At 43.9% G+C, this 17,479-nt stretch overlaps 1 protein-coding gene across 3 annotated transcripts in view; it reads right to left on the bottom strand.

The window, feature by feature from the left end:
* Positions 1-17,479, bottom strand: part of LARGE1 (LARGE xylosyl- and glucuronyltransferase 1) — a gene marked incomplete at both ends in the record, with an annotated part of 407,629 nt that overhangs the window by 294,275 nt on the left and 95,875 nt on the right. For all 3 annotated transcript variants that reach the window (XM_080706528.1, XM_080706526.1, XM_080706527.1), the window contains one exon: positions 7,675-7,976. In XM_080706528.1, the coding sequence (XP_080562654.1) occupies positions 7,675-7,976 (302 nt within the window). The remainder of the gene's footprint in view (positions 1-7,674; positions 7,977-17,479) is intronic.

The raw sequence follows: 17,479 nt of genomic DNA, 5'->3' as shown, positions 1-17,479 counted from the left end.
ATATAAAATATTAGCACGGTATTTGTTATATTTGAAGGAAGAGATAACATTTTACTCATTACTATTTCATTTCTACTAAGAAATACAGCTCAAAGTAAGGACCTGAGTAAAGACAGACAATTCCATAATGGGTGGTCTGACATCAGAGAGGGTATTTTGACGACTATTCACACTTAAAGTCGATAACTCCTTTGTGATTCCTTTCACTGGGAGATAGGGTGGGCTTCTGTGATGGTTTCAACTAACAGAATATACCATTAGCTGTGCTCAATGGAATATGCATACCCCAAGCCTTCAGGTGCCAGATAAGCAGCTTACTGCCTAAAGGCGCCATGTTGTAAGGAAGCTCAAAGTGGCCTGTGCAGATACCACTTGGAGAGGCCTTGAGTCCACAAGGCCTAATGGAAATATTTGGGCATCATCTACTCCTCCAGTCCAGCATGGTTCCAGCTGTAACCATAGACTAACGCCAGTGGTATGAAGAATGTTGTTATGGTTTAGATCTGACCTGAGCCTCAGAACCTTAAGTGTTGGGCCACACAGCAATGGTCAAAAGAGAAACAATTAAATCATGAGGGATAAGCTGGGCGTGGTGGCCCATGCTCGTAATCCTAGTATTTGGTAGGCTCTGACAGGAGGATTGCAGGTTCGTGGCCAGCCTCACTTAGTGTGGCCCTCTACAACTTAGTGAGATCCTGCATCAAAATAAAGAATTAACAAAATAAATTAAAATGAGGCTGGGGGTGTATCTCAGAGGTAGAATGCCCCTGGGTTCTATCAGCAGTACCACAGAAAAAGAAAAAAAAAAACCATGAGGGCTATTATTTCATTAGTGGATTAATCCATTTAATAGATAAATAATGAGTGGACTATGAAGGTAAATATAGGTGGGTGGGGCATGGCTGCAGGAAGTAGGCCACTTGGGGTGTGGCCTTGGAAACCACACCTGTCTCTGGTCTCTCTCCTCCCCCGGCCTCCCACCGCTAAGAGCTGAGCAGCTTTCTTCTGTCTCACCCTGCCACCATGACCTTGCAGCCTGGTGACCATGGACTGCATCTCTGAAGCCATGAGCCAAATAAAGCTTTCCTCCTCCAACCTGCTCTTGTCAGGTGTTTTTGTACCAAACCCAAAAGGTGACTAACGCAGACCCCCAAGCCAGAACCAATCAGTTAAGACTTCAAATCTCTGTCCCACAGGGACCATGAGAGATGGATACAACAACGGGTGCTGACTGAAGTAACTAAGTGTTAAGGGATTTTTTTTTGTGTGTGTGTGTGTATGTGGAAGAGGTGTTAGTGGAAACTGAACCTATAGGCTTTCTAACTCTGAGCTATACTCCCAGCTCAATTTTATTTTTTAATTTGAAGCAGAGCCTTGTCACATTGCAGAGGCTGGTGATCCTCCTGTTTTAGCCTCCCAAGCACTGGGATTACAGGCATGTACCACCATGCCCAGCTGTGTCAGGGGGGATTATTATTATCATTGTTACTGTACTGGTACTGGAGATGGAACCGAGGGATGTTCTGCGTAGCTATAGGCTCAGATTACTCTGTGTGTGTGTGTGTGTGTGTGTGTGTGTGTGTGTGTGTAAATATGTATATGTCTATATATATTTTAAATTTTAAAACAGGGTCTCCCTAAGTTGCTGAGGGCCTTTCCAAGTTGATGAGCCTAGCCTTGAACCTGTGATCCTCCTATCTCAACTTCCCAAGTACTTGGATTACAGGCATGGACCACCATGCACAGTTGTGTTGGCATGATAATTATTTTTTTTAGTGGTACTGGGGATGGAACCTAGGATGTTCTGCCTTTGAGCTATAGCTCCAGATTACATTATTTTATATATTTTTAAACATTTTGAAACAGAGTCTCACCAAGCCACAGAGGGCCTTTCCAAGTTGATGAGGCTAGTCTTGAAACCGTAACCCTCCTATATCAACTTCCCAAGTACTAGGATCACAGACCTGCAGCACCATGCCCAGCCTGTGCTGGGTCATTTCTTAGACAACAACAGGGAAATGCAATGTATGTCACAAGTTCGTGTGGCACTCACGGAGTGAGCCTTGAGCTAACTAACCATCTCATCTTCACTAATTAGCTCCATCTTCGCAACTGCAATACAGAAACAACATCTTTATCCTCGCTTTATGATGACATAAACTCAAAAGGGGTAAGTGAATGCCCAGGGTCACTCACACAATTAAGGGGTGCCAAAGAAAAGACTGCTCACCAGGAATCAGGACTCCGGTTCTAGTGACTTTTTCTGCTATATCACAATCAAGTCCCAGAATGGACCAGAAGAAGAAAGGCAAGAAAAATGCACATGTCTATGCACACATAAGCAGGAGAGAAGATCAAAGGAGTCCATTCTGCAACAGGCGCCCAGGGATTCAGAGCTCACGCCTCCAATGACACAGTATTGCCCAGCAACAGAAATATGCAAGAATACCAAGTTCTGGTTGTGAAGGCCACATAATTAGGGAAGGATGAGAGGGCACAGGGTGGCAGGGCCCATTGTTTCCATCAAAAGACATCTCTGCTGACAGCCAGGCTGTCATTACACTAGAGTTCTCAGAAATACTCCTCAGACGCCAGAGGAGTGTCAGTATAGCCACAGATGACGGCAACATCCATGGTTCTGTGGCCCTGCACTCTTGACGAGATGTCAAGACCAGCTTCAGCGGGCATGATGGAACAGTGGCAGGAGAAAGAGGGACTTCCATCTTGACTCTGATGACTGATGTGTCTTGCTTGCCTCTGGGGCTTTTTCACTAAAATCTTACACCAAGTGACGGGGACGGGAAGTTGACTGCTAATGAGCGTGAAGCCAGCATCAGGATGGGAATGGACACTTGCAGCAGGGTGCCTGGGAGGATGATAGTGTTCCAGTGCATGGATGACAGCTCTGAATTGGACTAAGAGCTCATCATACCCAATGTAATCAAAAAGCACAGAGGAAAAGAAGCTAACTTGTGAGTGCAAATCAAAAGGCTAGAAAATAAAGAGTTAACAAGTTCAAGGTCTCAATCCATACATCTCCGTTTTCTATTCAAAGAGCACAGGAATAGGCTGGGTTTGGTGGCACATGCCTGTAAGCTCAGTACCTGAGAGGCTAAGCAGAAGGATCTAAGTTTTAAGGCCAGTCTCAGCAGCATACTAAGACTCTCAGCAATCTCAGACCATATTGCAAAACAGAAACAGAGCTGGAGGTCTTAGCTTGGAGGTAGATTGCCCCTGGGTTCGATCCCTAGTACCAAAAATATACAAATAAAAAATAAAAATGTAAAAGGGGACAGAAATAAAATCAACCACATACTTCATTTGTGTTGAGAGAAGGAGGGAGGGGGTAGGGAATGGGGTGAGAATTGGGTAAAACCTAACTGGGTGATGTGTGGATATATGCCTCTACCATCTTGTACTCTATTAAGATGTATGACTACAATGCACCAATAAGAAAATTTTTAAAAAGCAGTGGTTTACAGTCTCTCCTATTTCAGAATCCCCTGAGTAGTTAGATATGTGAGCACACACACATATACATATATATGTATATATGTATGTATGTATGTGTGTATGTATGTATGTATATAAATACACACACACACACACACACACACACACACTTATATTCTGCGGCCTGACTCTCAGAAACTCTCAATCAGTAGGTCTGGGCTGGATCTCATGGATAGGCACTCTTTATATATTTAATAATTCTAATGCACAGTCAACTTTGAAAACCACACAGTTAACATGGAATGCTCCTTTTGACCACAGTAGCAGAACTCAAAAATGTTAGTAGAAAATGTGGCTTCCTTGAACAAAACTTATGTTTTCCAGGCTCCCTTGCGGCTAGGTGGTAGTAAGGGCAACCTTGCAATTCAGTTCTGCAGCATTAAAAATAAAATTGAGGGAGGAAATCGGTAAGATACATTCTTAAAGTAAAGCACAAGGTCCCACCCTAACACTCTTCCCTGTCAGCTGGCACATGGATGACATGGCTGAAGCACTGATATTAAAAACTGACCATGAGATAACCTTGGATATGTGTTTCAGGCAAGAAGGAATAAAAGAAAAAGGAGCCCTCTATCCCAACATACTTCCATGGATCACCTCCAGATATTTTAACCACTGAGAGAAATAAGATGTAAATCTTGTTTAAGCCAGTGTTGGCTGGGATTTTTTTTTTGGTAATTCTGAGTGAAATACAATGTTAATACACCTAACTATCTTAAAGTCTCTCTGAAATTCTAATATCCATAGTGAGTACTGAAATAGTCTGAGGTAGGAAATTTATTTTTATCCACAATCTTCAAAGGAGGAAAATAAGACATAGAAAAGAGATAGTACTTGCTCCTCAAAGTCATAGACTTATTAATTGTTAAGGTTTGAATGCAAAATGTCTCCTGAAAAAGCTTATGTATTGGCAATGCAAAAATGTTCAGAGGTGCAATAATTGAATCAGAGCGCTAATCCTATCAGTGAATAAATCCACCAAAAGATTAAAAACTTGAATAGATTTACTGGATTGTAATTTAGGCAGGCAGCTCATGGCTGGATGGGTAGGTCACTGAGGTTGTACCCTTGGGGGGAAATATCTGTCCCTGGTCCCATCCTGTTTCACCGTCTGCTTTCTGGCTGCCACAGAAGAGCTTGTTCTGTCACACACTCTACCGCCATGACCTCTGCCTTGGAGCTGAATGACTGTAGACTACTCCTCTCAGACCATGAAGTCAAATACACCTTTCCTCCTCTATGTTGCTCATGTTGGGTATTTTGACCACCGTGATGGAAATGTTAACCTAAGAAAGGGACCAGGATTTAGACTCATGGACCCACCTTTAAAGCCAAACCCACTTCTCAAATGGAACACGCACCTCTTGCCAAACCAGGCATGGGAAAGAAGCCCTGGTTAGACAGACAATATCAAGAAGAGATTCTCCCAGCAAGTACAACCCATTTCTCCTTCTAATACACTTGTGCCTCCCCCTCCCTATTCCTTTTCTATTTTTTTCATCTCCTTGATTCTTAGTTCTTTAGGGAGTACTGAGTCATGAAAGGATTTACTAGCAAGCTTCCCATCTAAATTCATTCACTTAAAAAAAAAACACCTTAGCAATAACACAGCGGCAGATAATCTGCAAGAAATCAAGTATGTATCACCCAAGCAGATTAGAAATTTCCAAAGCTAAAGTACTACTAAGATCAACCAAGATCAAGGGAATCCATCAATGTCTCTGTATCCTCATTTGCAGAAATGTAAACTAGAGATGTTAAGCAATACAAGATATTAAGTAAGATAACAGACCTCCTATATCAAAGGAGTGGGCCTGCCATATAGTTAGGGGTAAAAATAAAAAATATCTTCATTTATTACCTCCTGACATTTGCATTCTTTATCATTCCCCCTCTGAAGAATGTAAGAATCTAAACAAAAAGAGATTTATCTTTTGTGTTCACTGCTATCCCCCATTGCATGGAATAGTGTGCAATATGTGTTTGATGAATTGAATGAGCAAATGAACGAAGATGATGTAGTGGGGCCACTTTCCTACCCAAGTTCCCTGGGCTTCACTAAACAACCAACTCACAATGTCCTGAATTTCTTCCTGCTACGTCAACACATCCCCTCCATTTTTTTTTTCTTGTCAAACAATGGCCCTTCTCAGACATCTCTAATCACCTTTCTCTATCTCTCTGCTAATCCTTACTTTGACCAGGATTGAAAGTAGGAAGGATCCTACTTTCCTTAGAGACTGTCCTTTTATGTTCCAGTCTAAAGTCTCTTTCCTCCTGGCTGAATTCTCACAGACGTCAGTCTCCATCACTATTCAAATAAGCCCTATATTCTTTATAACACACAGGACAGTATCACCTTGTTATGAAGAATCCCATTGAAGATGGGTGTGGTGGTGCATGCTTGTAATCCCAGCATTCTGGAGGCTGAGACAGGAGGTTGGAGGTTTGTGGACAGCCTCAGCTACTTAATGAGGCCGTTTGCAACTCAGTGAGATCCTGTTTCAAAATAAAATAAAGGGCCAGGGTGTAGCTTGTAGGTAGAATGCCCTTGGGTTCCATCCCCAGTACTGCCAAAAAAAAAAAAAAAATTCCATTGATACAGGCAGAGGCTGTGTGTAATGGTTTGGATTCAGAATGTGCCCCAGTCCTCACAGAACCAAGGTAGCAATGGTGGAAGAGGGACCTTGAGGGTCCTCTGTCCTTCCTCCTCCTCAGCTCCCTCTCTCTGCTTTCAGCCTCCATGATGTGAGAGCAGAGCTTTGTGTGCTGTCTCTCTGCCTTCCATGAACTGCAAACCCTGGCCTCATACAGACTAACTCAGAATCTCAAACAAACAGTGAGAAAACAAACCTTCTTTCCTCTGAGTTGTGTGGTCAGTTGTTTTGGATTATACCTGAGAGAATGTTGACTAGGACTCTATGGTTTACAGTGTTGTCTCTCTAGGGAGTTTAAAGTGTAACATTCTTGATTACAGAGAAAATATTACAGTAAAACAGGTAATATCTATTTTTAGCTAAAAATAAAACAAATTATCCATAACTGGAAATGTACTATGTACCAGGCACCATTCATGATTTATCTGGCTACTCCATGTGATTTTCCCAAATATTCCATGAAGCAAGTTATTATTTTCTGACTTTTCTTGATGAGGTGTCTGGAGCTCAGAGCTTAGGTAACTTACTCAAGTACCCACAGCAAAAGCAGAAACCACAACAGCTGGAATCTGTGCTCAGCCTTACCGCCTGCTTCTCAAAGGACTTACTCTGAACAGGCTTATTCTTACTATGAGAATCATATGAAGCAGGAAATGTGTGTGTGTGTGTGTGTGTGTGTGTATCTAGTGCACACATGAGCACAGATGAAGGAATTCGAGGATGGCTGGGGCAGTGAAGGAGAATGAGTGTGCTTAACGTTTACAAAGAGTCACTAGGAAAGAAAACATACTCTAAAGGGGTGGAAATAATATTAGGCTCTAAGTGATTGAGTGGATGCTATGGATAAGCACCAAGTGTAGCTCAGAACTTCGAGAGCTGTTCCTGTGCCGAAGTGAAGACCCAAATGAACGGCCTGTGGAGCCACAACTCCACGGGAGCCTTTCACACTCCAGCCTACTATCAGGGGCACCAGGAAGACAATCAGGTGTCCACACACCGCCCTCGTCAAAATGAACCTCAGAGCCGGGTGTGGTGGTGCACGCTTGTAATCCCAGCATTTGGGAGGCTGAGACCCAGAGGATCACAGTTTGCAAACATCCTCAGCTACTTATTGAGACCCTCTGCACCTCAGTGAGACCCGGTTTAAAAATAAAGAATAATAATAATAAAAAAATAGGGCAGGGGGTGTAGCTCAGAGGTCAAATGCCCCTGGATTCCATCCCCAGACCCTCAAAAAAAAAAAAATAACTCAGAGAAACAGGTGGCTGGTCCCATGGTTGGTCCCCCTTAACACTTCTGTAGAGTAGGCCTTCGTATCTCCATTTTCAGACCGAAAACTGATTCTCAGTGAGAGTAAATAACTTTCCAGGCCATTTAGCATACAAACCAAGACAGATTTGCAACCAGGCCTGGGCCAAGGATTCCAGCTCTTTTGGGGCCCCATCTGCAAGGCCTGCCCCCCTGACCCCGTGGGCAGCTGCCTCCCGGCCCTGATGCGGTTTACCTCGCACTTCTCCACGACCGGCTGCTGCCCACACTCGGAGCTGTTGCCGGCCACGATGCCGGCACGCAGGTTCTCGCTGTCCCCGGTGCCCTCCTCCATGGAGTAGGTCCGCGAGTGGTTGGCGCGGCGGTGCGCGGGGCCGCGGCCCTGGGCCAGGCTGAGCTGCCTGCGCAGCGCGCGGTTCTCTGCCTCCACCTCACGCACTCGCACCTCCAGGCTCTCGCGCTCTTGCTGGCTGGACGCAGCGTACCGGGGGCTCTGTGCCTGGGACTCCAGAGGAGACAGGGACACGGGCTTCCCATCTGCAGAGAGACCAGGAGAGAGTTAACAGAGCAGGAACCGGGCCTCTGGGGACCCCGACATCTGCTGCTACCTGTCCAGGTTCCTATCATGATTGTGTTTTTACAGGAAAGGAGATGGGGGGGGCTTTACAAATAAAATTGTCCAGTCTAAAATGAGGAGAATGAGGCTGAAATCAGAGTGACTTATTTTGGCAACAGAAACCCACATGCTGTTTAGAGAAGACAGTCTTCATGTAATTGTTCCTGATCAAATGCACTGGCTTGTTTCTCTGTAGGTATTAACAATAAGACATTCCAAATGTCTCACTGGGAAAGGCAGGGGAGAGGAGGAGTGTGTGGGAGTGGAAGACGCTACGGAGGAGTGTAAGACTTCCTATGTAGACTCCTATTCAACCTTCAAAACCCTGTTTTGAAAATAACACCTCTTAGGAAAAATCTTCCTCCAATTGCAAGCAAAAAAAAAAAAAAAAAAAAAGTCCTTCAGCAGAGTCCAACAGCAATTTGTACACAGTGCTAAGCAATTTGTAGACAGCACTATGAAAATATGTTAACTGTCACACCAGAAGGGTAGATGCATGTATCAGTGCTAAGAATAATTACCATGGGTAAAAGGAAGAAAAAAGTAGGTACAGGACCAATCTCAAGGTTTCCTCAAAAAAACCATTATCATCAAACTGTATGCAAGCAGTAAGAATCATGCACTCCTGCAAGAGACAATGGGCACAGAGAAGGTAAGTGGGTCTCAGAATGTTATTGATCCAGAAGGTAGAGTCAGAATCCCTACCTCCATCTCTAAGGCCTGAGCCTAAGTACTGTTCTACTTAAATGAGTTCTCATAGGATAAGCCATTCATATAGCTCGAGATTTTAAAGTTTTTCTGACACTGAAAAAACCCCACTTCCCCAAATGCTTAGCATATTATTATGTGTACACTAGGTAATTAATGCATGCTTACTGTTGAGGAGTTTCAGTGTCAGAAGACATACCCAAAGCTATCACTTCTTTCTGTCCTCACTCTGCAAAAATCCCAGGAACCAGCTACATTGGCAGCTGCCTCAGAGGCTACCAAGCAAAAGAAATCACATCTCTAGAAAATTACCCTCTTTATTACCTGCTCAAAAGCACTTGTCTTTTTTCCATACTTTGAGTTTTTTCTCCTTCCTGCCTAGACCCCGCTGAGCTTCCAAACTGTCCCAGAGAGTCTCTTTGACTCACAAAACCTGAGGATCAAAGATTATGATGAATTCTAGCCGGCATTTTTCACCTGGGCTGCCGGGGCCCGAGTCAGCCTCTGCCTGGGACTTTTTGATGTATCTTTGGGCCTTAACAAATATGACTCCATTTTTCCCCCTCTTAATCACCTCAAGGTTAGACAACTAAGCTCCTGGTCCTCTCCTATCACTGGCATTGAATGACTGCTGGGGAGGGGACCAAAGATCAAAGGCTGAGGTAGAATCTGCAGGGGACTTGAAATCCCTGGGGGATTAGGGCTGCATGGTCCTGAGCTGGCCAATTACAGCCTCCTACCCAGGCTTTTGAAACCCATCTCCCTGTTTGGCAAAGCCAAATTAGTTCCACCCAGGGAATGAAGAAGAATAAGCAGCTAACAGCAGTTGGATTGCCCTAGCTAATATCACCGCAGAACAGGGTGGGGAGAGATGAGCATCCTGCTTCCATCAGAAGGCAGAAAGTCCTCACCCAGAGCCTGTTCCAGATCTGCTGCAGGCCAGGCGGTCCACGCTGATGTCTGCGTTATCACAGCACAAGGCTGTAGTTACCCCGTCACAGATGAGGAAACCGGGACTCTAAAAGTTTAAATGGTGTTCTGACCACTTTGCAACTCTGCAGGGAACAAGCTCCCCATGACTTTGTCCTTGGCCATACTCCTACATTTATATGCTTAGTTAAAGCTACTGATGCTCTGGGGCCAGAGAGGAGCTTCTTGTTCATGAAAGGATTTGGGGGCATTTGGGGCAGGAGTCCAGGAAGTCTGTAAGCCCAGGGTGCTAGAAACTCTGGACTATTTCTAACAGACAGGCCCAGGGAGGTAGTTCTTGGGAAGGGATGCTTCAATCCTGTGAGCAGCAATTTTTGCTTCTATAAAATGGAAATATACAAGTTAACCTAGCAAGAGGGGTGGGGGCTAAAGTATGAAGCCAAAGTACAAATTACTGTGCCTCTCCTTGGGGGTACTTGAACTCTTCCAGCCCCTCTCCCATATTGAACTCATGGATAAGATGAATTGAAGGTGAAAGGTAAGATGTTAAAAGCTGTAGATTGCCGGGCGTGGTGGCGCACGCTTGTAATCCCTGCGCTTGGGAGGCGGAGACAGGAGGATCGCGCAGGTTCGAAGCCAGCCGTGCTGGTGTAAGAGACCCTGTTTCAAAAATATAAAATAGGTCTGGGAGTGTAGCCCGGAGGAAGGAGGGCTTCCAGGAACCCCAGTACCACCAAAAAAAAAAAAAAAAAGCTGTAGATTTTCTGAGCCACAGAGCTGTTCTGTGAGGGCCGTGTGGTGGGAGCATGTGACCATGCACCCTGGCCTCCTTTGATAGATTCCTTGGTACTTGGCATCCCTTTTCTTGCTGTCAGTACTAACCATAGAGAGAAAGCAACCCTCATGGCCTGCTCATGCCCATCTGCTCCTCTCCTACAAGCCCCACATTTACACACACATGTGAATTACAACACTTTGACCATGTGCTTATGGGAATTCCTACCAATGTCCTGAGTCCGTTTCTACCTTGCTTTAGACCCCAAATGGTTTTGACCAAATTTGGCTTCCAAAGACAGGCAGGTGTCTCCCCACTTTAAGTACTCTTTTCAATTTGTCAAAATGAAAATACACAAAATAATACATGGTAGGACTCAACAGGAAGAACAGATGTTGAAAAAGACAACTTACATATAGCATCCAGTGCTCAGCACAGAAGAGGTGCACCCAGCAACATGGTTTGCTTTTTTTGTTTTTAGGGTACATCATCTTCTGCTTCTCCTGCCTCTTTACTTGGCCACTTCACCGACTGAAAGGGAGAGGAATGGAGACATGCTGAGGGTTCCCTATGGGCTCTAACATTCTGTGGCCTCCTTGTGCAGTGCGGACCCGCCTCTCTGACCCAGCTGCTCTAACCCAATGCTGTGGGATCAGAAGTCAATGCCATGGGACCCTGTGGCTTTGGCAGGTTTATACTTCATTGTAGTTTTTTCTGTTCAGACTCTTGCTTTTGTTCCTGGACTTTTGATTTTTCTGGCTTTTGACCTCTTTTGTTCAGACTTCTTTTGACTCTGGGTGTGGGGAGGGGAAGGAAGTTAACACAACAAAGGCAGGGCCCCTGAGAAAAGGGCTGTACTTCTCTGGCCTGTCTTATGCCAGGAATGAAGAGCCATTTCCTTCCCTCGGCCATAGTGGCCAAAATCTGCCTGCACACATGTGGCGAGTACAGAGGTTACCCTACATCTAAGTCATGGCTTGAATTCAATAAACTGGTCTATACTTTCCTCATCAGGACAAGTCAACTGATCACACATTTAATGCTGCTGCAAAGCCCAATTTCTCTAGAAGCTTCAAAAGGCCCAGACTCTATAGTTCCATGAATATCCTGTAGCAGACCAGTAACGGTTTGGGGATTGTGATGGTTAATTTTATGTGTCAACTTGACTGGGCCATGGGGTATCCAAATATGTGAGTATTTCTGTGAAGTTAATTTTTGATGAAATCAACATTTTATCAGTAGTATATCTGAGTAAAAAAGAAATCTTTCTCCACCGTGGGCAGCCCTCACCAAGAGAGTTGAAGTTCTGAATAGAACATACAGGCCAAACGTCCCCCATGCAGAGAAAATCCTCCTGCCTGGCTGCTGTTGAACCGGGACATTAGATATGCCCACACATAGACTCTAGAACTTGTACTGAAAAGCATCTGTTCTTTCCGGGTTTCGAGCCTGCTAGCATTTAGACTGGAGTGAAACCATCACTCTTTTCCTTCTCAGGTCTTCAGACACAGAATATAGCCACATGCTGGTGCTCCTGGGCCTCCAGGCTGCTGACTCTGTAGGGCGCTGGTGAGCCTTTGTAATCGTGTAAGGCCAATCCTTATAATAAACATGCATGTACATGTACAAACATACATACACACATATGTGCACTGCCAGTTCTGCTTCTCGGGAGGGCCCTAATTTGTGGACCATGGTAGTCTGCAATCCACACCTTGGGTGGCCATGCCCATTATCTGGTCTCTTTATCCCTCGGCTGCACACTACTTCTGTAGTTCATGAGCATTTGAAGAAGAATCAAGGGAGAATCAACAACTAGAACTAAAAATAGAGTGGCATGAAACAAATAAGTGTAGCACAGCTTCAACTAAAAAGACATCTCATTGTAATATTAAATGCCAGGGAAGAGGGAGAGATAACCAAGTTAAACCGGCAGGCCAAAGACAGCATGAAATAGAGCCGGATCTGAATGATAGTTCTTCCATTTACCAAAATAGAACCTTGGGGGAAGCACTTCGCATTTTGATGACTCTGTGTTTCTACATATAAAATGGGGTCTTGGGGTCTGGCTATGGGTGTGGACATATTACCCAGCAGGAGGCTTAACCAGAGGCGATTCTCAAACTTCATTCCCACACTTAAAGCAGCCAAGGGTGGGCCCCTGAGCCTCAGCTTCCTGTTCCATTTCCTCCCAGACTTCTGTTTTATAGACGGGCACAGTTTACTGGTCCACACAGCGAATCTCTCTGTCATTTCCATGATATGTGTATTGATACGTGTATTGATCTGAAGTTCGGCCAATTTTGAGTTGAAAATGTCAAACATGACAATATTTAAAAACCTTAGTTGACAACATCTCTCTCTCACCTTCCTCCCGAACTTTTCAACAAACATGAATTTATCATCGAATTTGAATCTCTGAAGCCACTCGAGATGAATGCTCTGCATTAAGAATCAAAACATCCAAGATGCAGAACAAAGAAGGTAAATTGAAAATCAACCTCCGTGCAGCGCAACAGCAGAAATCTGGGACCTGACAACCAAAATGTCCTAAGTAATGATCTCAATCAATTTGTGCACGTCATCTATCTCTAAATCTCTCCGGGATGCTGGAGCTTAGCATCCTGTGTGGTGTCCGCCACTTGCAAAGAGACAGAAGGGTGAGGTTCCTTCACGGGAGATGGCTGCCCAGACAGGGTCCTCAAGCCCTTCCTGGTGGCAGAGCCAGACCGCTCCATAGGAAACCCAAATCCTAAACTCATGGCCAGACTTCAGGAAAGATGTCCTCCTGCATCGTTCCGCAGGCGACAAAGACACCAATCTCTAACCTTTATATGGCAGAATCTCCCTACGTACAATCTGTCACCGAGGCCTGCCAACTCTTTCTTCCTGATGCTCTGAGCACTTGCTCTTCTCATTCATTTATTTCTTGTTACATTCCATTCCCAAGCCAAGCCTGAAATGGGGGCTAACTTCTCCTGTAAATACAGAGAATAAGCTGGTGTTTGGCTTTGAAGACTGCTGCTTGTGATGTCCCTTTTACAAGGGACCATCCCGGCCACTGTGGCCTGAAAGCAAGCACAGTGAGAGAGAACACCCAGGCACACAGCCATGTTCCAATAAAACTTTATTTACAGGTACAAGTGGTGTGCCATATGTGGACATGGTCTAGGGTCACAGTGTGTGGAATCTTATCCTAAAACATGACAAAGGTAACCTGGGTCCTAAAGTATGACACTGGTCGCTCTGTCTGCCTCCAGTCTCCCCCTTGCCCTCCCCTCTCCTCCAGTCTCCCCCTGCTTGCCTTGCCTCGTAGGCACCATGGACAATATTCTCCAACCCTACTTTCTTGACATGTGAGATTTAGAAGGTGCAGAAGCAACTTCATCTAGTTCAAGGTCATCTATCAAATTCAGGGAACACTCAGCTCTGGATAAACATGTGTCCAGTGCTTGGATGCTACTCACCTTAATTTACGTAACACCGTGATGAAGTGGGTGTTCTAACTACGCCTATCTGACTAGAGAGAGTGAGAGAAACAGTGCCATGATTTTACTTGATCAATGTCAATCCAGCAGCAAATGGCAGAGGGTGTTAAACCCAGACTCACTGATTCCAGATCAGTGGCTCTTTTTGTACCAAACTGGAATATCTCCTTCTCACCCTCCTCCAAAAGAGCTCAATGAAAGTTGTAATACTGGTTGTTCCTGCTTCATCTCCTGGTCCCTCAGGCCAGTTGGTTCTTAATCCTAATCACCACCTGAATGACTTAGGATACATTTTAACAATACCTATGTGCATAGTCCTTACCCTATGTAAGTCAGCCCAGAATCTCTAGAGGCCTGTGTGGTACTATGAATAGAACCCAGGGCCCTTCTATCTCTGGGCTATACCACAAGGCCTACTTAATTTTTTATTTGGAAACAGAGCCTCACTGAGTTGCTAAAAGTCTCACTAAATTGCTGAGGCTGACTTTGAACCTGTGACCCTCCTATCTCATATTCCTAAATTCTGGGATTATAGGCATGCACCACCAGGCCTGGCTATGATTATCAGAATTTTTAAAAACAATCACTCCCATGGACTTCTCATGTGTAATCAAAAAGAGCCAAAGTGATAAAGGCAATTCCCCAAATCTTCCCTCTTGGATACAAAGGCTGCCTTAGCATCAACACACTTAAGGCCAGAGTCCAGCCAAAGCGTTCTACTACTGTCTCAGAGCTGCCACCCTGGTATGACTCAGGACTTCTCTGGTTTCCTACTGCTCTAGGTCCTTCAAGCTATGGGCCTGTTTCACCCATTTCCTCCTTTCTGGATGACAGTGTCCCTCAAAAGCAGGGCCCATTTTCTCCAGTGACCTGACCACCACCCAGGGTCCCTGGTTCCAGGCACTCCTCCTTGACCAGCCACAGGCCACTACAGTCCATAGCACCTTCCAATTTTTCATTTTCCATGAGGATCTGTGTTCATGAAGTGTCAGTAATTTTTTAACATAATGTCTTCCTTTAATATCAAAAATCTTATACCTTTCTTCAGTGCCATTTGAAATTTCAAAATACATACCCAAGTCATTGTGGCAAAGTCCAGACTCAATGTGATCTTAAAAGTTGCACATTTCGTTTTATTTTTTATTGTTCTCATTGTGATCACTGGAGGACCACCCAGCAGCTGAGTGCAAAGATGTGTCACACCAACATTTACATTCTAGGCAGTTTAAGAGGCACAGAGAGATGCAGGTCCAGGTTGAGCCTTTTTCTGAAGTTCCAGCTGAGAGGCATCAGGTAGAAAGAAAACAGAATCTTAAACAGGCAAAGGCTGCTCACTTGTTATGGGGCAAACAGGGAATGTTTCACCCAAAGATTCCCCAAAGCAGTTTTCTGGAAGTTATCTTTGGCAACCAAAGCAGACAAGAGTTCCAGCAAGGGCCTTGGAAATCTTTTGGCAAACACAGAATAACAGTAAGAAGAAGAGTTCCTCACAAGTTTCTAAAAAGAATTTTCTGCCACAATGCCAAGGGAAAAAATCCTGGATCCACTTCACTGTGATAACTTTGACTTTTTTCTTCCATGAAATTATTTCTAAGAACCTTGTCTGTTAAAAGGACTTCATTAAAATGGAGAAAATGAAGCCATTTCTAGCATCAATTTGCTGTCATCCTAACTGGGTTTGGGGCTACAAATGCTTGAAACGTGTCTTAATAAGCAGTGATATCAGTTCTGGCATGTAGATACATATATATTATATAATATACTAGGCTCTTGTAGTTCAAGATTGTTAGTCATTGAGCTACTATTCTTATAGCCTGATGAGTAGTTTTTCTACTTCTAAATCAGGCCAGTTATCTTCCTTTTTGATGCCCAAGGAGTATAAGTTATGGACAGAATAGTCTTGTTAGTAGCATTCAAATCACTGCAAAACAAGGCAAAGATACTCTATGTAACATTCCGTGTCCTGTGTAATGGAAGCACTTGATGGCTGATTCACAGCTGCTCTTAGATCACTAGGTGGTTTAGAAAATGGCTAGCGGGTAATGACAGGAGGTCATCCAAGAAATAGTGGGCAGGTATTCACCACGAATTCTGAGGATTCACCTGAGTATGAGAACACAACAAATTCACTTTGCAATCACCTTTGGTCATTCTCTGCCTCCATTCAGCCTATTAAAACCTTTTTTTTTTTTTTTTTTTTTTTTTTGGTGGTACTGGGGTTCCCGGAAGCCCTTCTACCGATAGGCCTCACTCCCAGACCTACTTTATACTTTTTATTTGGAAACAGGGTCTCTTAAGCCAGAGAGGCTGGCTCCGAACCAGCGCAATCCTCCTGTCTCCGCCTCCCAAGCACGGGGATTACAAGCGTGCGCCACCACGCCTGGCCTATTAAAACCTTTTGATACAGCCTCAGAGACACCACCAGCTTTAGGGGTGGTCACTTATGGTGGGTCGGAGGAAGCAGCCTTTCTCCATACACAGTTTTTTGAGGCTTATTTTACATATTTATTCAATAGACAGTCACAGGCCCCTTAGTTGTCAACACTAAATGCAAAACATGCATGACGGTGTTACCCTTTGCAAAGTGTGAACTGGCATCGTCACTGGCATCACAATGGCTCTTGACTAAAGAAACAGATGCAGAAATATTCTAGAAGTTCTTCTTAATTTTCTTTTGAGCAACACTCAAGATGAAGGATTTCATAAGCATTTTTCTGCTGGTCTACTTTTTTACAAAAAAAAAACTGTGCAATAAATGTGTTGTTTTCTATAAAATATTCATAGCCTTTATAAAATTGCAATGCTATGTTCCAAGAGTGGCAAATCGCATGTGTTGAGGGGACTCATATTTCACAGTAAAAGTGTTTAATGAGGTTGTTTCTTTTTTTTTACATTTTGGTAGCTGAAATGTTATACAAATCAAGATAGCCACATGGGATGATTCTTGAGCAAGGTTTTAAATTTTATTTCACATTCATCATACTAAGTAAGAATGTGCAACACTCTATTCATCTATGCACTTTTGCTGTAAGTTTCAAGTTGTCATAATTTCCATGTTATTTTTTTTAAAGGAGAAAATAGACAATGGCAATTGGTTCAAATCATAGAAGGATGGGAGATTTGTTCTGCAAGCAGTAGACAAACCAGCTGTCCTGGTCACACCCATCTCCATTCCTGGTTCCTCCTTAACTTTACTTCTAAGATCATTGTATTTCAGGAGTGATGTAACCTAGTGATATTCAGGACAACTAGAGAAAAACCTAGGGACTCTTACAAAAAAGTACCCCAAAGCATGATGACCTCACACAGAATGTATATTTAATGTGATTGTATGGGAATTGAACTATGGTGCTTTCCTCTCTGAAGGAATGAGGGAGACAAGCAAATAAATACTGGCTTAGACTTTGATAACCTTCTCTGTGTTTGGAGGTCAATAGGGTCACAGGTGCCTGGAAAGTGCGAGAGGAAAACTGAAAGCAAAATAATACTCTACCATACTACATTCTCCCTACAGTTCAGCGAC

Source organism: Muscardinus avellanarius (assembly GCF_963383645.1).
Source record: "Muscardinus avellanarius genome assembly, chromosome: 11".
Classification (NCBI taxonomy): Eukaryota; Metazoa; Chordata; class Mammalia; order Rodentia; family Gliridae; genus Muscardinus; species Muscardinus avellanarius.
The sequence above is the reverse complement of the archived record's forward strand: the minus strand, read 5'-3'. Positions and strand labels throughout refer to the sequence as shown.